Genomic DNA, 26,595 nt, shown 5'->3' with positions numbered 1-26,595 from the left:
GTTTTCAGCGGATCATTCGTTTTTTAGAACATTGTTGTAACAAGACCCCACACCAGTACCGTTACCACACAAAGGTATTACAATGTAATGACTAGTTTTGTCATTCCACAATTTCAGAAGAGGCAGTTGCCGTATCAGTTAACTTTTATGAAGATTAGAGCACCACATACATTGGTCTATCAGTACACCACTTTACAGAAGAAAGGATTTTTCGATTTGCATGGCTGCCTTGCTTCCCGGATCTTACCCCATGTATCTTTTTACTGTTCGGGGGTATTTAATATTCAAGACCTATCTTGGTAGGATCTGGACTTCGAACTTGAAGAGCAACATATCATGGGCTGTGCTGAGTATTTCTGGTGACATGTTACGTTCGATTGATGAGAATGTTGTTCACAGTTGCAATGTGTGATCTACGAAAAGGTGGTCACATTATATGAAGTCTATGTCCTCGTCAAGGAAGCACTTTTATTGAATAAAGGGCTACGGTGCACTGAAAAATTATCTCTGTAACCCTTTGGGGTAGTTCATTTGCTGCAATAAAGGAATACTACCAGAGCTTAAATTGCGCAGGAACCCGGCTCCGGTGCTTCTGAGTTTTTGGGATAAACTATAATTTTAGCCGGAGCGCATTGGAGCCCTAAATAAGAAGGCTTCGACATTTTTTTATCTCACTGAACAACAATTTCAGTAAAAATTTGATCTAAATATTTTTATTAGTAGTAGTAAAATTACATCAAAAATCGGTTATTTACACTCATGTCCATAAATTAAGGATAATGCAAAATCAGGCAAAGGAAGAGTAGAAGCAAACCAAATTTGACTTATTTGTAAAGCTTATTTATTAAACAAAAGGTAAAGAGCAAAAAAAAAGATGCTATATGTTTGATATTATTAAACAAATTAGCGATTTTTGCTCCCTGGAGCAAATAGAAAAAAAAATTCTATTTACAAAAAAATAATATTACATGTTTGGTATGGTTGTTAATACATTGTATGTCTTCCAGACGATGCAATACAGTCCGTACAACGCCTAGGCATGCTGAGTATCAAATTACCGATCTGATCTTGGGGAATATTAGAATAATTAAAAAGCAATGCTCTCCGTAGTTAAGGTAGAGATATAGGAGAAGGTTGACGGGCTGCAACTCGTCGGCCAAGCATGTCCTACTCGGGCTCTACTGGATTCAAGTCCGGTGAGAATGTTGGCCAGTCCATACGGGTGATATCCTCCGATTGAAGGCATTCACTTACGATGTTTGCACGGTGAGAACGGGCGTTGTCATCCATAAACACAAATTGTGCGGCCATGGCACCCCGAAACAAACGTACATGTTGTTCCAGAATGACGTCCCGATAGATTTCGCTTGTCATGGTTCCAATTTGAAAATGCAGGTCAGTTCTGGAACCCAGAATAATTCCACCCCAAACGAGCACTCCTGCACCACCGTAACGGTGTCGTTCAATGATGTTTTCTTGGTGGTAACGGGTACCTGGAGCTCTCCATATAAAAGTCCGTCGAGAATCAGACTGCAAGCTAAACCCGGACTCGTCGGAAAACATCACACAAGCCCACTGTTGCGGTGTCCACAATGCGTGCTCTCTACTCCAGCCTAACCGCAGGCGACAGTGAGTTGCAGTAAGTGGAACGCATCTGACAGGTCTACAAGCATATAGACCAATCTGCCTTAAGCGTCTGTACACGGTCTGCCTTGAAGTTGTCGTACCAGTGGCTGAAGAGAGCTGACGAGACAGGTCTGAGGCTGTGCTCCGCCTGTTTCTTTTGCAGTAACTGCCAAATACCGGTCCTCATTCGGCGTTGTAACTCTGGGGCGAACTGTGCTGTAACGTCTACTCACATTACCATCATCTTGGAATCGTTGCCAAAGCCTGGAGATGACACTCTGGGCAATTCCAAGTTCGTCTGATACTTCCAGTTGGGTACGCCCACATTCCAGACGGCCGATAATTCTACCAGGTAAAAAATCATCCAAATGCGTCCTTTGTGTCATAACTATTCGGTTATTGCACTGAAATTCTTATAAAGCGCCTGCGAACAATTTTACTTCTTTGCCTGTATTCCTTATATATCACTCTCTTACACTCTCGTCATTGTGACGTACCATCGGTGTCATCTGGTTACTTTCTGAAATTTGCATATGCTTCTTGAAGATGTGTGTAGTGATTTTACAGATGATATATTTATTTTAGAGTTCGATTTCCGCGTGACTCCGAATTATTCTTAGGCCCACCAACGGCCGAACGGTAAAGACGCTGAACACTGGTAGTTCGGTCCGAGGTTCGAATCCCGCGAACGGGCTGGCTGCATGGGCGTTTTCGTGGTTTTCCCCATGTGTAACGTGTATACGAGCCAGTTTCCCTTAGAAAGTCCTCCACGAAAGGCATCCCTCCCCTTAGGCAGATAGCCCTAGTGTGCTTTGCCATAATTAAATACACCACACCACACCGAATTATTCTTAATTTATGGACATGAGTGTAATTTTAATTTATCTCTAGCCTTCTTTGAGAAAATAAAAAAATCGACTATATTTTATCCCTAAGTCCAGTTAGAGTTCAAACTGCGGCATTATTGGAAAACATATCTTTCGTTTATTTGAATAAAACACTGAAATTGTTGACAATACAGGAATGCTCCAAAAACTAAAAAATGCTTTTGCTCATTTAGAAGTACATTATAAAAAATTAATTACGAAATCACTGTGGGTAGGAAGTTGAAAATATGGAAATCTAACTATATTTGGCGATGTAGCACTACATTGGAGATTTCAGAAAAATTTCTTTAGAAAATTCGAAACTGGAGACAAGTTCGACAGAAATTTTCTGTTGGTGATCGCAATGTCCGTTTGTAATATTTTTTCCGGTTAATCTTCGGATTATGGTAACTTGACGATTTTTTGGCGAAAATTTGGCGACCAACCCTGCTACAGCAACCTGCTAGTTTTTTTTTTTTTTTTGGACGCCATTTTTTTTTTTTTTTTTTAACTCAACATTTTTTTCCAACAATCTGCTAGCCGAATACGCTTATGCTAGAACTTTTATGGAACAAAAGTGCTTAATCATGACGAAGATTAGGTGCGAAATTGGGAGAAAGTGGAGAATCGCCCACTGCTCGCCGCGTTTTTAAGAATTGCACATACACGGTATCATCCATGTACACGTCAACCTATTTTCACTTAAAAAAAATTCCAGAATTGCACAAAAATGGCACTGCGTACACTCTTGACTTTATCCATGTACACTGCTAAAGTCCTAGCTAGTAACCTTTATCGCCTTACCAAAATGTCGCCAAACCTGTTACCATATTCCAAAGATTTGCCTTTTTTCCTGATTATCAGTCAAACAACTGCAGCTAATAATTTCACTATCATGTATTTCTAAATAAGTTGTCTCATATGTATTTTCTTGTAAAATGTTATCAGCTCAAAACTGAAAAACCTTCCTTGTTAAAGGTTTTCTTAACGAACCTTTCAGAACACTCCAGGGTTAATGTTTCAGAAACTGTTTGAACCTTTCAGAACACTCCAGGGTTAATGTTTCAAAAAAAGAAGTTAAGTAACCTTCATCAAATCTGATAACGGATAAAAGAAAGTAACATTTATCAAACCTAATAATGAATATATTTATGGAAGATTTTGAAGAAGAAGCATGTATAATGCTTATATGGAGCATTATACTGAAATATTATACTATATTATTATATAACATTATACTGGAATGGCCTCATTATTAAGAAACTTTTATAATTCTCCTTTTGATTTCTTTAATTTAAACTGAAGTTTCCCAAATTGATTTTTTTCCTTCTTAATTTCAGTGGGACCTTGTCTGCGACAGAAAATGGCTGACTTCTGTAGCGAAGTCCATTTACATGTTTGGACATCTTGTTGCTTGTGTGGCATTTGGACAACTTTCAGATCGGTAAGAGTTCATTTATAATCTGAAAGTGCTGAATTTTAGACTATTTAGTTCACTCATTTAATGTAAATGACGTTGGAATTTTTCATAAGACCAAATAAACTGAATTTGATAAATAAGTAGATATAAATAATTAAATGTGAGCATATAATAAACTATTGAAAACCAAAACATTTTAATAAAATTCTAACACTACTTTCTACTTTAAGTTTGTTTTCACCTTACCACATAAGAAGTATTTTTATTTAAGGTGAAGCTCATTTCAAAGTTTAACATATTTCAGTACAGAAACATGATTTTGAGAATATAAATTAATTGATGTTTTAGATTACACATTCCTAAGCTATATAAAATACTTATACAAAATTTAGAATTAAAGCATTTTGTTTTGGTTCTTTTCGTAAAGAATTTCAATTAAGTAGAAGAAATTTTGTCAAACCTCATGCAGATTTTATGTTAAAAAAATCTGTGTTTTAACTGTTATATCTCTACAGCAGAAGTTTGTTCTAAACCTGACATTAATCCATGAAAATAAACATTACAATTATGTTTATGATGAATTACATTTTCACCTGTTAATTTACATAACAATGCTAACTTTTTACAGGCTCTAAATATTATTTTAAACAAGAATTATAGTTTGTTCTTCATTTAAATTTCAATAAACTAAAATAGCTCATTATTGGAGTTCTAGTGCTTATTTCGTTTCAACAGACGGTTTGTTTAAAATTTTTAAATATATTATTATTTATTATTCTATGTATATTATTAATTTCTACGTATTAATATTTATTATCCCTTTCAGGGGCACAATGTTATGATAAGCATAATGACATGCAATCGTCCTATAGACAACATAAATAAGTTTTAAAAAAATTTTTTCGTCCCCCTTTATGGAAAGGGGACCGGTTTCGCCTTGAAACCAGCGCCCGTCTAGAGCATTTAAGACAAAACATTTGCTTATTTATCTTAACTTTGCTGGAAAGAATCTGAGCGTAACCCAAATTGCAGATCATACTAGTAAAATGGGTCAAAAAGGATAGTGAGCAAAACAAGCATTTTTTGAATGATTCACGTTAATTAATGGATGCTCAGAAAGGTGTGGTGCTGCCATCTGTTATCAGCTTTAAGAAGTAATTTAATTTTAGCAGCGGTTTTGAGAAAAAGAAACCAAATTTTCTAAATTAAAAAAAAATGTTGAAAATACGGTTTCAAGGCGAAACCACCGCCCCTGAAAGGGTTATTCTATACTTATTTTTAATTTAGTAGCGTTAATTATGTTTTATTATTCTATATTTGTTATTAATTTACAGTGGCTCACAAAAATGATCGGGCACTTTGATTTTTTTGTATTCTTTAATGAACATAAAAATTAAAACAAATTAAAACGAAAAGAAAGGCTTTAGGGAAAGGAATATTTTAATTATATATAAATTCAAAATTTTTTGTAGTAAACACATTTTCGAAAAGATGAAAATTAAATTCCAAAATCAATAGAATTTTTTTAATGAGGAAAAATATTCTCACAAAATAATCGGACACTTTTAGTAACAGCCAAAAACAACAAAAACATACATTGATTTTGCTTCTTAATATTTTTTAGGATAACCTTTACACTTCAATTAATCGTTAGGGAATTAACTCCGCAAGTCTTTTTTTTTTTTTTTTTTTTGTTTGTTTGTTATTTCTGGACTTATTTTACGCCACTCCTTTTGAATGACTGCTTTCAGTTGCTGCCGCGAAGATATGCTCAGTTTTTGAATTTTCGATTCTAGTTCTTTCCAAATAGGTTTAATAAGATTAAGACCTGGCGATTGGGGTGGTGCCTTAATTACTTCTGGACCTTAATTACTTACGTAACAAGCAGAGTCTGACACTGTGCGCAGTATGCTTTGAACCGTTGTCCTGGTAGAATTTAAAACTATTTTGTATATTAAGTTTTTGTGCTGACGATGCTAAACTTTGCTTCTAGATGTCAAGGTATTTATACTGATCCATTATACTATCTACAAACTCTATATTAACCAACACCGGAATGTGCCATAGATCCCACTACCATAACTCCTCCTCGGCCATGTTTAACACATGGTTCTAAGTTTTGGTTTGCTTCACACCAAAAGAAGCTTCGTTCATCTGAGCCGAAAGATGTTAAATTTGCTTTCATCAGCAAACAATACTTTTTCTAGTAGTCGGTGCCCTATGTTTCATTGATTTTGTGAAAGCGAGGTTAAGTTTTCGGGCTTTTTTACCGACATAAAATTTTCTGCGTCTACTCGCGCATGGTATCCTGCAGATCACATAACTCTTCTCACAGTAGAAACTGTGAGACCAGCGCAACAAGATTGGGAGCACTCAGTCTTGGATTCTTTTTAATATTCCTTAGAATAAAGCGTTTCATTCCATGCGATAACTTAGATGGTCTTCTAGGTCTTCTTTTGTTTTGAACACGATTCTGTATCTTATAACGCTTAATAATACACAAAACTGTAAAATCACTTAAATTAAGTTCAAATAGGCAATTTTTCTCATAGGTTTCCCTTTCATTTGATGCAAATCAATAACTAATCTTCGAATTTCTAACGATGTTTCCCTTCGTGACCGAGCCATAAGCAAACATTAAAATAACGAATATTTTCTAAAAAAGAGAATTCGAATAATAAAAGCAAACAGTTTTTGGAGTTTTGCCGAGCTTCTTTATCCAAACTAATTCCATAAAATTTCGTTTTTTATTTACTGAAAATGATTTTAATTAAAAATTATGAAAAAGTCCGATCGAAAATTTTGTGGTATCTTTTTCTTCCATTTCAGTCTAAAACGCTATTTTTTAAATTTACCATTTCGTTTTTCCAAATTTATTCAGTACAAGGAGATATGTATTCAAAGGGAAAGTATTCTTTGTTAGTTTACTGTAAAGCTTTCCTCCTATTACTTAAAAAAGTAAAAATATTATTGTGCCCGATCATTTTTGTGAGACACTGTATATGCATTATTATTATACATTATTCCATATTTAATATTAATTTAAATATTGTTATTATTTATTTTTCTATATTTATAATTAATTTATAAGTATTATTCATTATTTTACATTTATTATTACTTTATATGCATTGTTATTCGTTATTCTATGCTTAATATTAACTTATATGTATTATTATTCATTATTCTATAATGAATATTAACTTATATGTATTATTATTCATTGTTCTGTATTTATTTATAATTTATACATATTTTTATTCATTATTATAGATTTACTATTAATTTATATGTATTAATATTTATTATTTTATATTTATTATTAATTTATAAGTATTATTATTATTTATTATTCTATATTTATTATAAGTATTACTATTCATTATTCAATATTTAGTAGTAATTTATATGCATTATTGTTCTTTGTTCTATATTTGTTATTAATTAATGAATATTGTTTTTCATTATCTTGTATGTATTATTAATTTATGAGTATTTCTGTTCATTATTCTATATGTATTATTATTCATTATTCCATTTTTATTATTAATTTAAATGTATTGTTGTTTATTATTCTATATTCAATATTAACTTATATGTATTAGTATTCATTATTCTACATTTTTTATTAACTTATAAGTATTATTTTTCGTTATTAACTTATATGTATTATTGTTCATTATTCTATATTTATTATTAATTTATTTATTATTAATTTATTTATTCTATATTTTTTATTTTATATTATTTATCAAATTTAGTTCTATACGTTATAAAAAATTAAAAGTTCCATTTCAAATTTTATTGTGATTTATAAAACAGAGTCGATATATTACTTGCTTTGAGTTTTAAAATATACTCTTTTCTCCTAGGATAGGTCGCCGGCCTGTCATCCTGTTGTGCTACTTCTTGTTCTTTTGGTGTTCCGTGGCGACAATCTTCGTCAACTCGATTGGAATATTCATTTTTCTAAGATTTTTCTTAGCACTGGGTGTCACTGCTGCGTATACAACAGCATTTGTCATTGGTATCCATATCTGGTGTTTCTTCGAATTTATTAAAATAGTACTAAAGCAGTCTGTGTATAATACAGTTATCGCTGTCCGTAATTTCATCGAACACATACTCGTATAATGCAATTAAAAAAATGGCGACATCCATTTCTAATTCGATAGGGGACGACCAGGGCTCGAGCAGTAAAATCGGCGAATACACGTTACACATGCGGGAAACCACGAAAACGCCCATGCAACCAGCCCGTTCGCGAAATTCGAACGTCGGACCGAACTACCAGTGTTCAGCGTCTTTTACCGCTCGGCCGCTGATTGGCTCGAGACATAAATAGAAACGATTTTGTTGGTTAGAGTGGCTCTTATTGTGTATCTTTTGGTGTTAAAAACATTAGTCTTTTTTTAAGACATATTACATTACATAACGCTACTGCAGTTAATCATTTCCCGCTGCAGTGTAAATTGCTAGATTTGAAAAGTATTGCACCCCGCTAATTGGCGAGTTGTTAAGAACGCTGAATGCTGCCGGTTTGAATCCAAAGTAACAAGCTGGTTGAAGGATAGAGTTTCGTCTTTTTCGTCATGTGTAACGTGAATAGAAGCCAGTTCCCATAAAAAGCCCTCCAGGAAGGCAACTCTCCCACCAGGCAGATAGCCTTCGCGTGGTTTGCCATATTTAAATAACCTAACCTAATGTAATATGAAAGCTGTTGATATTATCTGGACATAAAAATCTTAATTAAGCTTTCAAAATGTAGGAGTACATTGCGTATCAAAGTAATAAAAGGAGCTGTATGAAAATATTTTAAATCTTGCCTGTAAATGTGCTTGCCATCTCTTAAGAAAAACTGTGCAAATGTTACCTAATCTGACTAAATTATCGAATTTATTCATTTTCCTAACTCTATCAGTCTTACAAGAATTTTTTGATAGATAGCCTTAAATTCCGGATTAACCGTTTTTACATATTTTAATTTCTTATTTAACTCTAAGGAGCCTTAAACATAATTTTTATATTTAAAATGAGGATAAGAATTTGAATTCAAGAACCAGAAGTAAAAACTGCAATTCATGTAAAATTTTAATCGTAGAAAATAAATTTAAAAAAACAAGATGTAATTTATTAGAATGTTTTATTGTTTCAAAATTTTATAAAACATATAACTAAGCAAAAACCTTCTTCAGTATACAAAACAATTGCGCTAGATAATACAGAACTTAATGTTCTTTAAGTAACTATAAAGTTCCAAACTGCTATGATAGTGGTTGGCATAATGAAGAAAAGGTTAAACTCAATGTCTTTCTCAGAATTGGAAACGTTACTTCTCTTCCCAGAAAAAAATAGAAATAAATATAGAATTAATATATTTTATGCCAAGAAGTAGGAAAGCAATCAAAAAAACGATTTCTCGACTCTCATGTGAATTTTTGGCTTGTACTACATAGAACCAACGTTTGTTATTTTTCTAGCTGCTGAAGATGATAGCCCATTATATTGTCGAAATAAGTAAACTTTTTCATTTAATACCCCTCACATTTTCATCCCTCACAACATAGTTTGGTTGCTGTAATCTTCTTAACTGCTTCTTTCAATGAAAGATGGACGCACATGTTATAAAATTATTCTCATATAATTTTCTGCTTTTTGAGACTGGTTAGTTTGTTACAGAAACGCGGCAAAGAACACTCAGCCGCTATCTGCCTAAATCGAGGGATGACTTCGTGGAGAGCTTTCTAAGGAAAACTAACTCGTATTCACTTTATACATAGGGAAAACTACAAAAAATAATCACACAGCCAGCATGTTTGACAGTGGTTGAATTCAGGATCGAATTTACAGTATTCTACTTGTTGCGATTCGATCTTTTTCGCGAGCAATGATCACTTTTTTATTTGCGTTAGCATATTTTTAAAATGCGACAGGAAGTTATTTTGATGTGGATAATAGTTAAGTAATTTATTACAGGACAACAATTTGAGGCTATTTGTTATACATTTAAGCGAACCTTTGCACAGTGAATGAACACGAAATGAATTTTCATAGAAAAAGAATAATTCCAGTCAATCTAGTATTTACTTATACTTTTGTCTACGTATGATGGAGACTCAATTTTTAGCTGAAAGAACACGACTCTCAGTAGACTTAAGGATTATGTGAAAAGCCTTAGGTATTTAAAAAATTGCTACCTTTCTTTTCTAATAACGCTCAACCCAAATTTATATAATCTTAAGTACAATTTATGTAAATTTTAAGTAATATGTATTCGATGTTTTTTAGTCTTCCTTGAACTAGGCCAACATAAATGATTTAGAAATTAAGTATTCCTCCTAGGCCACTTGCAATTAACGGTGATCGGATTTCACTAGTTATAGCTGTAACTTTCTTTTGAATTATCCCATTTTTTGAATTTTTTGACAACTGAATTTTGAATTTTTTTTTTTTTTTTTTTTTTTTTTGTATGCGTGAATTATATGTTCATAGGTATTTTAAGAGAAGAATGATCTAGAAAACTGTGCAAGTTTTCAAATTGTAGGAATAATTTTGCCATCTATCATAATATTAATAAGCATTTATTCCTTTTTCAGTAATGGAAGTCATGGGTTCAGAGGTGCGACCCCTGTATGGAGTAGTTGCTAAGTTTGGTTGGACGCTTGCTTACGTATCTTTGCCAATTGTCGCATGGTTCATCCGAGACTGGCGTCAGCTGCAGATTGCCATAACTTTACCATGGGTGGCAATGATTCCGATGTGGTGGTAAGCCATTCTTTGATTCTTAATTTTTCCTCAGTTTCTTGTGTAGTTTAGCAAAACAGCAAGAAAAGAATTCCAAATTCAGTCATTAATCAGTAAAATAATTGCACAGGTTTCTTGGTTACCATGGGCAACAATGATGCTTATGGTGTTGGTAAGCCATTCTTCGATTTCTAAATTTTCTTTAATGTCTTGCGGAGCGAGCAACAAATTTCAAATTCAATCATTAATCAGTAAAATAATTGCACGGGTTTCTTTGTTACCATGGGCAACAATGATTCTTATGGTGTTGGTAAGCTATTCTTCGATTTCTAAATTTTTCTTAATGTCTTGTGGAGCGAGCAACAAATTCCAAATTCAGTCATTAATCAGTAAAATAATTGCACAGGTTTGTTGGTCACCATGGGCAACCAATGATTCTTATGGTGGTGGGAAGCCATTCTTCGATTTTTAAATTTTCCTTAATGTCTTGTGGAGAGAGCAACAAATTCCAAATTCACTCATCAATCAGTAAAATAATTTCACAGGTTTGTTGGTTACCATGGGCAACAATGATTCTTATGTGGTGGTAAGCCGTTCTTCGATTTTCCTTGTGGAGCGAGCAGCAAATTCCGAATTCAGTCATTAATCAGTAAAATAATTGCACAGGTTTGTTGGTCACCATGGGCAACCAATGATTCTTATGGTGGTGGGAAGCCATTCTTCGATTTTTAAATTTTCCTTAATGTCTTGTGGAGAAAGCAACAAATTCCAAATTCAGTCATCAATCAGTAAAATAATTTCACAGGTTTGTTGGTTACCATGGGCAACAATGATTCTTATGTGGTGGTAAGCCGTTCTTCGATTTCTAGATTTTCCTTAATGTCTTGTGGAGCGAGCAACAAATTCCAAATTCAGTCATTAATCAGTAAAATAATTCCGCAGGTTGGTGTTCAAACATGCCAACCACAAAAGGCTGTACCACTTTCAGTTTTACTTAACTTTTCTTTACCTTACGATAATAGATCGTTTAGTGTAAAATCGTTAGATAAATTCACTGCATTCTCAGTAAAAGTGTTCTTAAAGAAATGACGTCAGAATCTGAATCATAGTTTTCACCTGTACAAATAATTTTATTAACTCTTCCGCAAAGGCAGTAGCGAAGAAAAACCGCCCACGCTATAGGAAATGCAAAACTGTTCTTAAAATTGTTACTAAGAAAGACTTAAATTGTTCTGCTTAAACCAGGTCTGTCACTTTTCTATGTCGCTGCGATACTTGATCCCTACCATCTGTCTGCCATCATATGCTGTTTCAGATATTAAGATGCATAACAAATATATGAATGTATTAATCACTGATATATTAGATATCAAGATGCATAACAAATATACGAATGTAAATAAAAATAATAAACTCCCAAGTACACTTTTTCACATAAATACATACAAGCAAATGTATAACAAATGTACATATTAGAGTATAAGATTGTATATTAGAGTATTTGCATTTTGAATTCAATAATATAAATTAGTCTGATAAATTTCAAATCGTAAGAGTACACGTATGAATGTACGCAACAAATTTAAGAATAAATAAACTGTTGTTATTTATCTTTTTTTAAGCACAGAACTAATTCCCTCCCTAGATTTTTTTTCTATTTTCTTACATAGCTATTGTAATAAGGCGAAAAGAAATTATTACTATAAAAATCTTAGAAAAGCCTAAGGATGTTTTTTTTTTTTTTTTTTTTTTTTCCAGTTTTCAGTATTTTTTCTCTGCTACAAATTGACATTTTTGTATAATGTTTCTCTTTTACATAGAATATGATATTTTTAGTCAAAAAATATGTTTTAATAAATTGAAAATTTCTGTTTTTGAAAACACATAGTAAATCCTTATATTAAAGGATTTTGATCTTTTAATTGAGAATGCTTCTTCCCAGTCAAAACTTTTGCAAAGTTAGATTCACTTACTTCATTCCATATTAGTTATAATTCAATACATACACTGCTACAGGAAGGGTACTGTTTAGACAGCTGTCAATACTGACTTCCTGCAGGTAATTTTCTGATCTGTATCATTTCATTAATACATTACATCGAAAAATCCAAAATCCAATTTTTCGTTCTATTTGATAAACATAATGAATAACAATTTTTTTCTTTGAGAATAAATAACAATCTCACGCAGATTCAAGCATTTATTGGAAATGGCAGCAGTTATGTTCATTTCATATTGAAATATCGTTACTTATGTTTTACAGTTACTATGCAGATTGAAGTTTAAGTAACATACAGTACCATTTGATGTAAAATATGATTAAATATTAGAACAAAATTAATGTCCTTATTAACTGGAACGTATTCGCTGCGATACTTGATCCCTTCCATTATGCGTACTAGAAGCTTGGGATTAAATTATTACATATTCTGAATATATTTAATTAATTTGTTTTTAATGTTTCTTTAATTATTGATGTTAATTACTGTTTAATAGCGGCTTCTTTTAAATAAAATGACATTAAATAAGGAAGGTTGATTTACTTTGAAAATTTACACAAGTATTGCATGGGTCGGTATTTTAAAATAATTCACAATTAATTTTTTTAATTTGAAACTAGTAGAAAGTTCTGCCATCAAAATATTTATTTTTAAGAAAGTTGCATTTGCCATATTTGGAAAGTCACTTTAGATGTTAAAATAAAATGGCCTATAAATGACTATGAAATGTTACTTTTCACTAGAAAGTATGATATTAAATGTGCTGCCAGATTTCAAAACTCTGCAAAACAAAAAGATTTTCGTATAGGTTTTCTCAGGGATCATATAGCTTTAGTTATAAAATGCTCTCAATCTTCTCCACTGAGTTTTTAACCATACAATTGTAGAGACATTAGGTATTTTTTGGAAGCAGGCAAGATGAAAAATGAGCGGTCGCCTTCGCCTGGAATCGAACCACGGACCTCTGAAATACCGCCCAGCGTGCAGAACTACTACACCACGAAGGTGAGAGAAATACCTTAAACAATTGGTAACAGTATTGCGTCAATTTTTATCTTTTAAAAAATCTGATGTGTACACCACATGACTTCCTTGTACGGAATATTAAATTATACGCATTTTTTCTTGCATTTCAATTAACTTATTAGATTCAATTAAACCTACTTCGCCGACAGCGCATAAACCACAATAGAATACATGCATTCTTTAAAATTCACTTTGTTTACCATAGCGACACTCTGGCGCTAGGTTTACTTAACAGTATTATATTTCGTTCATATTATAACTCAGAATGCACAAAATTTATATCATTTAAAGAATTATCTAATCGTTGCCACATGTTCTATTCAAATACTATAATATATCTTGAATGATGTATAAAAGAAATTAAGCAAATAAAACAAAAAAAGAAACAGTTTTTCACAGACGATTGAGTATTTATCATTCAATTAATTCAGTTCCCACTTCGCGACAAGGCAAAAATGCATAAAAACTCAAAATATCCGTATTAAAAATTACGAAGTAAATCTTAAATACTTATTTCCACGAAAAAATTCCAGAAAGGATTAAGCAGGATTTAATTCGCAATAATAAATGAAGGCGTTATTTTTGCGTTGCGAAGCTTAGTCTCTCTAGATTGGCAACAAATCTACAATTGTGCTGTTTCAAATGTAAACAAATATGTCCGCCATGTTATTTAAAACTTAACCGCTCTTAAACAGCTTTTAAATTGTTGATAATTGTAGAAATATTGCTTCCAGAATTACGAAAGGCATAAAAACTTTAACCGGAAGATAAAAACAACATATTCAATCATTTTTAAAGCAAAAAATGTAGAATTTACAAATATATAAGAGTAAAGAAACTGAGATCACTGAGCCGGGTAACAGAGTGGATATATTTATAAATATATTTATATACGTTTGGCGCGGCCGATTGAAACAAAAATACGAGGTGCACATCTACATGTTATAGTAGTCTTATATACAAAATTTCATAGTTCTGAGGCTACTCGTTTTTGAGTTACGCGAGATACGTACGTACGCACGCACGTACATACGTTCGTACAGACGCCACGAAAAATTCTTTTCAGAATTCATTTTAAAGCAGTTTTTTAGTTTTTTTTTTTTTTTTTTTTTTTTTGGAGGAAAAGAGTCTTTTATTCTGTCCTTACGTATAGATATCACGCAAAAACATCGTTAAATTGCGTTCGAAAGCGGTCAAAGTGGATATTTTCGTTGAAATATGCTGCCTGAAGCTTTTCACGATTACAATACTTCCTTTTTACTTCGTACATTTTCATTATTTCACGTTTACTTTGCTACTGATATTAATGCCATGGTAATTAGGGAAAATGATTAGCCTAAAGATGCTCGAAACCAGTATTGTCGATTAAGAGAAATTTTGACAGTTGTAGCTACCTTTTTACTCATAACTTTAAGTTGTATGATATCGCTATTTAAATCTAGGTCTTCACGGAAAATTTTTATGGTAGCCTTTCACGGAAACCGTTTCTCAAGTTTGTTATTCATTTACTATGTGGACCTTTGAAATGTTATTTAAGCAAGTTTGAACTGAGAATAGTTTCAACTTGTATGTGAATAGAGATAAGATATAGCTGACACATAAATACCGATCAAATTGTTCAGTTTTATAAAATTTCTTTAAAATATTAAAAAGTGAAAAAAATTTGGAAGTTTGGATATATCGTTAAATCGAGATTTAACGATATATCCAAATTCGAAGAAACCCGCGTAGCTAGGTTACCATTTTCAATTACTACAAAAACTTGAACGCCAAACACTAATCGATTATCGCTCAGATTGGGATCATGTGATGATTCAGAAGCAGAACTTTCGTCTGATTGGTTGTCTCTACTCGGGACAGAGGTCCAGCCGAGACATTTTCAGTGAGTTTAAAAAAAATCCCGTGTAACCGCAACATCGTTTCCGTTGCTAGGCGGGACTTCGCTTCAGGCGGGGCTCGTTTTTCTAGGAATCCTCCCGGTTAAATCAGTGCCTCCAGAATCCCGTTTCTCAAAGTCCCGTCTAGTCGGGACAGCAGCGAAGTGTGATAACCTCTTACGTAAAACAAATGAGTTTAAGAGCACAAAAAGTATAAAGCAACAAGATACTCAACACAAGCTAACAAGATACTGAACACGAGGAAGAAGAAAATAAGGAAGTTAAACAAGAAATTGAACATCAAGTAAAATGGGCTGTTATTTATTTTTAAATATTTTTATGTTCTTGTAAAAATATATCCCGTTTTTCAAAGAATGCAGTTTAATGCCATGTTTGCTGAAAATATTAATTCACTGTTTTGCTTCTCATAACGTGATTTTAATTAAAATAGACTCTTTATTTATTTACTGTCTTCTTTGTGAAGAAAAACTTTTTCTCGTATTCTTAAGATTATACTTTCACATTTTCTTGCGAAAGCTATATCCATGATTGTTTATCAAGCTGTGATCAATCAAGCTGGATTCATTTCTTGTTTATCAAGCTGGATGTAAGAGTGATGAAAAGCATATAAGGTATTGTTGCGTTTTCCTCTTTCTGACACCAGTTGTTACGTTATTTTCTTCCGTCACGTTCGTATGGGGTTTGTAGATTTGGAGTGAATAACAACGACACTCGATGAAGTATCGAAACACACTTTATTTAGCCAATATTAATCAGGACAGCTCCAATAACACTTTTTACAGTCGTCGAAAATCTACTATAAACACTCTGGAGCAATCAGCGACACAGCCTTCAGGCAATAACGATGGAGATAGCTTCACTGCAGAGCACCAGAGTACAACTTCCGACTTTGTTTGGTCGTTCTCGGAACTCCACATGCTCTCGAGACTCTCCACGCGATGTACTCGACGATACACAAGAGTATAGCTCTCGACTTAGCACAGTCTAAGACAAAACTCGACGATGCACTAAAAGACTCTCTCGATGCATTCGATGAACAGCTCGGCGCTAGACTTCGAGACACTCACTCAATGACTGACTATGAGCTTGCTAGACGAGGCACACACACTAACTGACTGCGGACGAGCAAGGTTTATATAGCTTTCGGCTTGTGTTCGAGAACATTCTGGGCTAAACCGATAAGAATTCGTTCCAGAAGGTTCTCCATCCGTCCATGGCATATCGCCAATTTTGTCGTCAAATGTCTCCAAATGGGCGATTTCTCACCAAATGTGGCAACCCTGCTTCCCTTGCAATTTTTTTATGGCAACCCTAAAATTGCTTTGCGGGGGAAGCCATCTCACAGCGTCTGTACATTTCGTAACAGTATTTTCTCCCTCCTTCCAGCACGATAACTCCTTCCAACTTAACAGTAGCACTCCTTCTTCGTGGTGTAACGGTAGCACATTCGGCGCATATTCGAGAGGTCCGACGATGGCATTGCTCATTTTTCATGTACACATGCTTCAAAATAATCTAATTACTTTATAAGCATACATTCAGAGACAACGAAGAATAAAAATCAAATTCAAAATTACACGTAAAGATGTAATTATTTCAACGGAATACAAGTAATGATTATTTTCTTGTCAACAATATCCAGTGCATCTTTTCTCAATTATATTTCTGAAATTTATTCTTGTTTATGATCCTGATAATGTTGAACAGCTTTTCAAATAAATTGGTTGTAGTAGAAGTGAAATTTTACGAATTGACAGAGAAGGATTTAGGATTTACTTTAGAATACTAAGAACTCAATTTGCATTTTGTTTTATTGAACACTTTGGAAAACTCTTTAATAGAAAGCAAATCTTCATTAATTCAGTTATTAAATAAGTTACTTCAGTGCGTAGAAAAAGAATACCCCTACACCTTGAAACTATCTAAACTGCAATTTTGCTTTATTTTAATTTGGTGTGCTATTAGAATAGAAAAGTATGAATTTTAGGGAAGTTGAACACAGGACATTTCTGTAAGGAAAAAATATTCTGTAATAATTTTGTGGGGTTCTTTTACTTAAATTAAGTATGGAAATAATTTCGTTTCTTTTTTAAAGATCATGTTGCTTACAACATGACGTAGAATAGTTATGTTCGTTACAGAAGATGGACTTTCTTTGATGTGTATGAAGGGTTTTTTAATACACTAACGCCTGATCTAAAGTTTGCATAATTTGATACGAGTAACTTTAGATCAGTTTAATTAATTCAACATCATATGTATTGTCTTTGAAAGAAGGCGCACAATTTTCTGAAAATACCTAATAAAAAAAAAAAAAAAAAACTCCGAATTTGTAGTGGTTCTTTTAATTTTATGTCTTTCTTTAATTCTAAATGGTTTAGCAAGTTAAAATAAGGAATATATCTGCGTTTTTCTCTTAGGAAGATGTTCAAGGATAAAATCTAATCAGTTTTCCAAAATAATATTTCAGAAAAAATTTACTAGACTGCGTTTCGTATTTTTTTAAAATTTCATGATAAAAATCTCAGTTATTAACAGCTCAGTTATCTCATAACAGTTATCTCAGTTATCCATTTCTTTAACAGGTACCTGGAGGAGTCTCCCAGATGGCTTTTGACTACGGGTCAGGTTGAACGGGCCGAGGTTTTACTGTTGGAGGCCTGCGAGAAAAATGGGAAGAGGCGAGAAGAAGTACAAGTCCCTATCTTGAAATTGTGTTCCAGAACACTGAAGGCAGGTAGGAGGCGACCTCGCCCGTAGTTAAGGCATTCACGAGCCTTCATTCGAAAATTGAGATATCTGTTTAGTATAGTTTTATGCTTAAGTCTAATACAAATACAGTCTATTTGCACAAATTAACAGTTTATTTTATCTTGATTAATTTACAACATGTATGATACTTTTTTTTAATGGCGGGCACTTGCTTATAACGGCATTGGCCACTACTAAGGCCAGAAGTGGTGGCCATTTTATTGTGGAGGCACCTAATAGGCGGCCACCGCTACTTCCTTTTAAGGGATAGACAATTTTACATCCATGCCTTCTCCGGGATTCGAATTCGGGCTGTAAGGTGTCGCAGCCAGTCCCCCCTAACCACTATACCGTCTGGACGGCACATGTTTGATACTGATTAACACAGAGAGTTGTTCGTAGTCATTCTACACTGAAAGGCAACAAGATCAGACGTATATATTTTCCTTCGTGCTCGGGAAGTTACTTTGACTGTAGTTACTGGAGATGCAGTTTATATAGAGTTTATATAGACAGTTTTTATAGAGGCATAGATGTTGTCAGTACTGTCAACACTTTCTAACAGATATTGCCATGAAACATTTGTTTAGAGATACGTACTAAATAAAGTTTATAATCTTAATAACATTAATAATTTATCGAAGGTTTATTATTGCAATTAGATTAATAATTTCTTGGTAAAGTTTAAATCTTGCAAGTACGGAAAGCGTAATGGCAAACTGCACATTCAGCTGATCAATGTTAAACGAATTTCGCATACTGCGCATGCCCAGAAGAGAATTTGGCACAATTACGACTTTGGTACAGTCAAGTAGACAAATACGGCGTATCATTGATATTCTGATATCTGGGCGTAAACAATTCGGGGTTTTAAAACTTGTTAGGTGTAAGTTGCTTCATTACTTAGAGTAAAATATCGATTGTGAACAATGCAAATTTTCGTTTAAGAAACAGGAAACATTACGCGATAGATTAGCTGAATCTTTATTGATTATACTTGTGAAGAATAAAAGCAATTGCGTATTTACCGTAAGTTCCATTCGTATATACCTTAACAAATTAAAGAATAAGTCCAGTTTAAATTTCTGAATTAAAGGCAAGGAAATTATTATAAATAACTGATATTAAATGTAACGTTTATGAACAAAATAAAGAAAAATAAAATGAAAGATAAGTAAATGCATTAAGCACAAACAAATTTCGGTAATATTGCAATTGTAAACAGTCGATAAGAATTACAGAGTTGTGTAGGGTTGCTTATGGCCCTCCCTTAAGTCGCCAGTATTTCCTCCCACGCCAACGGTACACTACTGAGCATGCGCAGTAAGTGAAATTCATTAACATTGATCAACTCAATGTGTGGTTTGCTATTACCCGTATGGATCCTCACTGAATCTGTTCTGTGTCATCGATGCACTATTCTGTGATGTAAACCATTACTTCTATGTAATGTTGATTTGAAAAAGAAAGTTAAGTGATCTGCAATGTACGTCACTTCTCTAACTCCACTAAGCATTCTTCCGTAGTCCAACAAAACATGGAACACATCCCGATAGAGTTACCGTTAGCTTTCAGAATATTTTGTCGATAAACTGGATTCATAGTCTCACATGAACGCATTTATTCTTCTGCTTTATTCTCATGAATATGCTTATTCGTGCAAAACAGCTGAAAATCTACTTCGGCCATTTCTTTCATGTAAAACAATTTTGCGAAAATTACATTTCTTGAAACAAACATTAATATCAAAATCCTCATTTTAACAAAATATACTAAAGTTTTCATATGTATAAAATATCGACTTACATATACAGTATTCATCTTATTTCTTGTAGCGTTTTCTATAGAAATTATTTCATATAGAATACTATTGTAATGTAGCAAAATGTAGCATAGTATGTAACTGTGCAATATAAATTTACATTTCATATAAAATAAAGAAAATTAAAGCATTTTATATAATGTAAATTCCAAACTCGTTTGCGAGTTTGGAAGACATGCTAATGAGCCCAACGGCAAGCTTGGCTATTTACTGATTTTCGACTGACTGTTACTTAATTTATAATTTCAGAAATGTTATCATACGCTCACTTTTCATAGCAATTATCACTTTAAAGTGAACGGAAATCAACTTGTTTCAGTGCTTGTATGTTGTTAATATGTAGCCTTTAACTATAATAACTTTATCAAGGATGGAAGTTCGTAAGCAATACAGAATGTATCAAAACATAATATAATGTCACAAAAACCATGACCACAAGAGCAATGGTTCATTTAATTTTAATTTTTTGAATGTTACTGAAATGTGAAAGTTTGCACGGAAATCTTTCAAGCAATGTAGCTTTTTTATTGGGCAGAAAAGATATTTTCTAAATAATTTTGAATAGCTATACAGATCTTCAGATTATAGAATGATTGAAATTTAGAGTGAATTAACTTAAATTCGATTTCGAGCTGTCACAAGAATTATACACTCATGTCCATAAATTAAGGATAATGCAAAATCAGGCAAAGGAAGAGTTAGAAGCAAAACAAATTTGACTTATTTGTAAAGCTTATTTATTAAACGAAAGGTAAATAACAACAAAAGATGCTATAAGTTTGATATTATTAAAAAATTAGCGATTTTTTCTCCCTGGAGCAAATTACAAAAAAAAACCTGCTTACATAAAAACAATATTACATGGTTGGTATGATTGTTAATACATTGTATGTCTCCCAGACGATGCAATACAGTCCGTACAACGCCTAGGCATACTGAGTATCAAATTATCAATTTGATCTTAATGGATATTACACCACTCAAAAAGAAATGCTCTCCGAAGTTCCGGTAGAAATGTAAGAGGAGGTTAACGGGCTGCAACTCGTCGGCCAAGCATGTCCCACACGTACTGTATTGGATTCAGGTCCGGTGAGAATGCTGGCCAGTCCATACGGGTGATATCTTCCGATTGAAGGCATTCGCTTATGATGTTTGCACGGTGAGGACGGGCGTTTTCATCCATAAATACAAATTGTGCGCGCATGGCGCGGCGAAACAAACGTACATGTTGTTCCAGATTGACGTCCCGATAGATTTGGCTTGTCATGGTTCAATTTGAAGATGCAGGTCAGTTCTGGAACCCAGAATAATTCCAACAGAACCGAGCACTCCTGCACCACCGTAACGGTGTCGTTCAACGATGTTTTCTTGGTGGTAACGGGTACCTGGAGCTCTCCATATAAAGTCCAGCGAGAGTCAGACTGCAAAGTAAACATGGACTCGTCGGAAAACATCACACAAGCCCACTGTTGCAGTGTCCACAATGCATGCTCTCTACTCCAGGCTAACGGCACGCGACAGTGAGTTGCAGTAAGTGGAACGCATCTGAAAGTTCTACCAGCATATAGACCAATCTGCTCTAAGCGTCTGTACACGGTCTGCCTTGAAATTGTCGTACCAGTGGCTAAAGAGAGCTGACGAGACAGGTCTGAGGCTGTGCTCCGCCTGTTTCTTTTGGCAGTAACTGCCAAATACCGGTCCTCGTTCGGCGTTGTAACTCTGGGGCGACCTGTGCTGTAACGTCTAGTCACATTACCATCATCTTGGAATCGTTGCCAAAGCCTGGAGATGACACTCTGGGCAATTCCAAGTTCGTCTGATACCTACAGTTGGGTACGCCCACATTACAGACAGCCGATAATTCTACCACGTAAAAAATCATCCAAATGCGTCCTTTGTATCATAACTATTCGGTTATTGCACTGAAATGCTTATAAAGCGCCTGCGAACAATTTTACTTCTTTGCCTGTATTCCTTATATATCACTCTCGTCATTGTGACGTACCATCGGTGTCATCTAGTTACTTCCTGAAATTTGCATATGATTCTTGAAGATGTGTTTAGTGATTTTACAGGTGAAATACTTATTTTAGAGTTCGATTTCCGCGCGACTCCGAATTATCCTTAATTTATGGACATGAGTGTATATAAAGTGGATTCGAACCTCAGAAGAGAAAATCTAAAAGCAATACTCCAAATGCATGCTATTTTTGCTAAATTAACTTACGAAGATACTTACACAAGTTAAAAATATCCATCTCCGAAACATTCATTAACTTAGCATCAAGCAGCGAGCAATCCAAATCACATTTTAGAGCGCAGCATGCGTACTCATTCTTGAATAGCAAGGTAAATAAAATCATACAGAGAGGTGAGAAGCAGTTTGCTTCTTAAACGTGCTGAAGATACTTTTTGAATTATATTCAACGGTTCGTGCATTTTTAATTTCATGTTTTCATAGCTAGTTAGCAAAACCAAGCATAGCTTAATTCTGAATAACTTAAAGACAAAATGTTTTGTTCTGATATATATGTTTTCCAATACAGGATTCAGAAACGAATTCTGTAATCAAAATAAAATTTTTCAATGGCTTTTTAATCGTGTTTTCTCACATTGTTTCAGGATCAGAGCTCGTCTTCAAAGAAAGAGAATATTTCTGATCTTCTGAAGTATCCTTGTCTTAGGCGATCTGCTTTTTACCAACTCTATGTTTGGTAATGTACTAATTTATGCTTTGCAATACGTAAAACGTTAAGTTTCAGACATAAATCCTTTCAGAAAAATTAATGAGATGTTCCTTTTGTAAATGGAGCGGATAATTTCTCATATAATTATGTAAATGCATAAGAATTATTTTAAAGTATTTGTAATATTGTGCTGGCTTCTAATCATTAAATTAGTTCTGAGCAGTTTATTTGCCAGAAAAATTAATACTCTGTATTTTGTTTCTTAAGCATTTAAAATTTGATTTATAAAACGGAAAGGATATTTTTAGATTTTTTCCGTTTCTATTGCTTTCTTTATTAGCAATTCAATAGGGTATCTTATTTTTATTTAGTTTAGAAAATCCTATTTTGGCAAAATTTCTCAATAATAAATTAAAATTAATTGTTAATTAAAAATGGATTCAAAAGGGATAAGGTAAGAGGGTAGGGGTGTATGTATATATACACTTTGGGTGCTGATGATTTCAATAAAAAAAAAGCAAAATGCCCTATTAGATGTTATAAGAGTCTCATATACAAAAAGTTAATGTCCTACGGCAAACAATTTTTGAGTTATAAAAGATATATATGTTACCGTGAAAGACCGAAATTGGAGAATGTCGACTTTCACCGGAGAATATCAACATTCACCAAATACGTCGGTGAAAGACCGAATATTTCACTACTTTCTTGTATATTCGGACCCTCACCGGTGTATGTAGACAATCACAGATATGCTCTGGTAAAAGTCGAAAAGAGAGGTCATAAAGTGCCATAATAGTTTAAGTTGTTGCAATAAAGAAGATTTGAATCACATAATTTAGTAAGTTTTTTATGACTGTTATTTTATTTTCTCTTTTAGAACGTACTGTATAATTAAGTAAGTTTTTAACTTCTATTATTTTCCTTTCTCATTTTGAATGTATTGTGTGTTTTAGGTTCTCCTGTTCTTAATTTCTTATTTCAAGTCCCAAGTGCGTTTATTCGCGACTGATATACGAAGAAGAAAATATAATGTTGTTATATGTTCAACATTCACCATTAGTACATGGTGAATGTCGACATTGACCGGTGTAAGTCAGAAATAAAAGTATTTGGAAAATATTTCGGGCATACACGAAGAGACTATGTGAATGTTGACATTCACCGGTGAAAGTCGACATTCTCCAGATTTCGGTGTTTCACCGTAACATACGTACGTACAAACATCACGAAAAAAATCCATTTTAAATCCCTTTTGAATCCATTTTATAATCCGTTTTGAAATAATGAGTCCTTTATTCTGTCTGTACGCTCAGACGTCACGTAAAATATAGTCAAAAGTGATCCGGGAAGGGTTAAAATGGATATTTCCTTTGAAATTTGATAACCGAAATTTTTTTTCGCGATTATAGCACCTCTTTTATTACTTCGCACATGGAGGTGAAAATAGAATTGTGCTGTGTTTCTCTTTATTTTCTCACTTATCTCACGACACTGAATAAATATTGAATTATTTAATTTTAGGTTCAGCACTTCGTTAGTGTACTATGCTTTGACCTGGAGTACTAATGAACTAGAGGGAGATCCCTATTGGAATTTCTTCCTATCGGGCTTAGTAGAGGTACCAGCTAGCCTCTTTTGTATGTTCTTCGCTCAGAACTGTGGTCGTCGAAAACCACTTGCCAGCGCTGCCTTCGCTAATGGCATCCTTCTTACTCTTTATTCCGCAGTGGTGGCACGAAAAGGTAAACCATCAACATAAATTTTATTTTTAAGCATTTAAAATATTATTTTATCATAAAATGAAAAAAAAATCATCAGATATATCGGACCTAATAAATTGCGGTTAAAGGATTTTCAGAGAAGAGCTTGATTTCTTAAGGTTTTTGATTGCTAATCAATATTTTATCTTGGGTTACTTTAAAAATACTTAAAAGCAAATTACCATTTCAATACAGCATGCAGAAACAGAAAACCGACTCATCTTTAGTATTATCGATTCGACAACGTCAAAAATTAAGTAGGAAAATTTGATATTTGTAAATCTTCAGTGAAACTGAAAAAATGAAAACTTGGTAGACTAATCCTTAAAATGCAGTAATACAGTGCGAACCAGTTTTTTATTACTTTATTGCAATGGAAGCCAGGTTTAAAATGACGTTTTACACGTTTTTCTCTTATATCTATTTACATGTATACATATGTAATTCTTCATAAATCACCATATCACCAATGATACAGAGGCTGTTCACACATTTTTTAGACGATGTATATGGCATTCACAAAACTAAATTACATAAAACTTCTTGTGTTTTGAATGTTCTATATGACATTCCTTATTCTGAACTATCTTTCGACACCGCAATTTCCAGGATAATAATGCCTTTTGAAGTGGCAGAAGAGGTATTCTGTTCCATTCCTCACGAACAGCTTTCCAGTCCTGTTAGAGTTTTGGGACAACGTTTGGATAATGCAGTTTTTTAAAGTCCGAAAGCACAAAAATCCATAGGTGACACATCGGGAGATTTAGTAGGGATATCAGTGAAGGGTGTGGCCTTGATACCAGTTTTTTGTTCCATTTCTTTTAGGAAATTTACAGTGGATTTTGATGTCTGACTGCTAGCTTTGTCCTGATGGAGTCTCACAGATTGATGGCACTGTGGGTAAAGCGATGGTATTTCATTCAGAAAAATTGTTCAGAAAAATTGTAAAATATGTTCCTGATAGTATTTGGAGTTAATCTTGACATTTGTTTGCACTCTCTTTATTTTTAACTTGCCATTATAAGAAAAACCAGCAACAATCATGAATCCCTTAGAAAACCTTTCTTTCGATTCTTTGAACCATGTACTTAAATTTTTTTCTCCCCTTTTATGATAATAAATGGCTCTTTTTTTTGTTACAATCATTTAAATACACCCATGCTTCATCTATTGTGACAATTGTTTTCCATTTTTCTTTGGATAAGTGTTTCTCATATAGAATTCTGCAGCGTGTCCTGCGTTGAGCGATATGCTTTGGAAGACGTTGCACATTGCGTTTTTTTCGCTTTCTTAAGATTTAAATCAACGTTTATCATTTTGTTTACAATGGACACCGAGCATTTTAATGATTTTGCAACTGTCCTTTGACTAGGGGGATTTTCTTTTAACATTGAACAACGTACCTTTGCAATAGTCGAAGATGTCTGTTTTTTCCTTGGATACTTGTTTGGAATTTTTGTCCCACTTGAGGCTCCAATTTGACGTTTGTTTCCTTTCTTGTTGATAATATTACCTATCGACGCTTTAGATATTACAAAACCATGACTCTCACATCGTTTTTGGATAACGGAGTAAGCATATTTCTCTTCGGAAAGAGCGCAAATGTAGCCTTCGAATCACTGCATTGTTAAATTCACCATTTTGAATAAAATAAAACTTTCAAGCCACAGACGATAATTTTGACTTTTGAAAACATAGTACAATTGCAATTACTTCTTTTGCAGCAAATGAATTTTTATTACCGCTTACCAAAATTGTCTAAAAAATGTGCGAACAGCCTCTGTATTTTGTGTCATTTATTAGGAAAAACTACTCAAAGGTTGTTTGTTTCATAAGGAACTTTCTCAGAAAAAAATCACGTTACGTATAGAAAAGGCGACAAAAGTCGAAAGCTGTCGGCCTATTCAGGTGGTGGACTCGAACTAGCAAAAAGTCATATTGATTCAGTCGCTAGGAAGACTTTTGAAGAAAATAATTCCATCTAATGGAAAT

The 26,595-nt window shown here is 33.5% G+C and overlaps 1 protein-coding gene across 1 annotated transcript in view; it reads left to right on the top strand.

Annotated features, from left to right (window-relative positions):
• LOC118193786 (organic cation transporter protein-like) overlaps positions 1–26,595 on the top strand; it is a 46,676-nt gene that overhangs the window by 13,385 nt on the left and 6,696 nt on the right. The window contains exons 3-8 of the mRNA XM_085813753.1: positions 3,833–3,936; positions 7,785–7,939; positions 10,509–10,677; positions 18,166–18,313; positions 22,776–22,867; positions 24,365–24,585. Of these exons, the coding sequence (XP_085669879.1) occupies positions 3,833–3,936; positions 7,785–7,939; positions 10,509–10,677; positions 18,166–18,313; positions 22,776–22,867; positions 24,365–24,585 (889 nt within the window). The remainder of the gene's footprint in view (positions 1–3,832; positions 3,937–7,784; positions 7,940–10,508; positions 10,678–18,165; positions 18,314–22,775; positions 22,868–24,364; positions 24,586–26,595) is intronic.

The sequence above is a fragment of the Stegodyphus dumicola genome, chromosome 1, assembly GCF_044657685.1.
Source record: "Stegodyphus dumicola isolate Sdum_Otavi_A_Nest chromosome 1, ASM4465768v1".
In the NCBI taxonomy this organism is placed as follows: Eukaryota; Metazoa; Arthropoda; class Arachnida; order Araneae; family Eresidae; genus Stegodyphus; species Stegodyphus dumicola.
The sequence above is the reverse complement of the archived record's forward strand: the minus strand, read 5'-3'. Positions and strand labels throughout refer to the sequence as shown.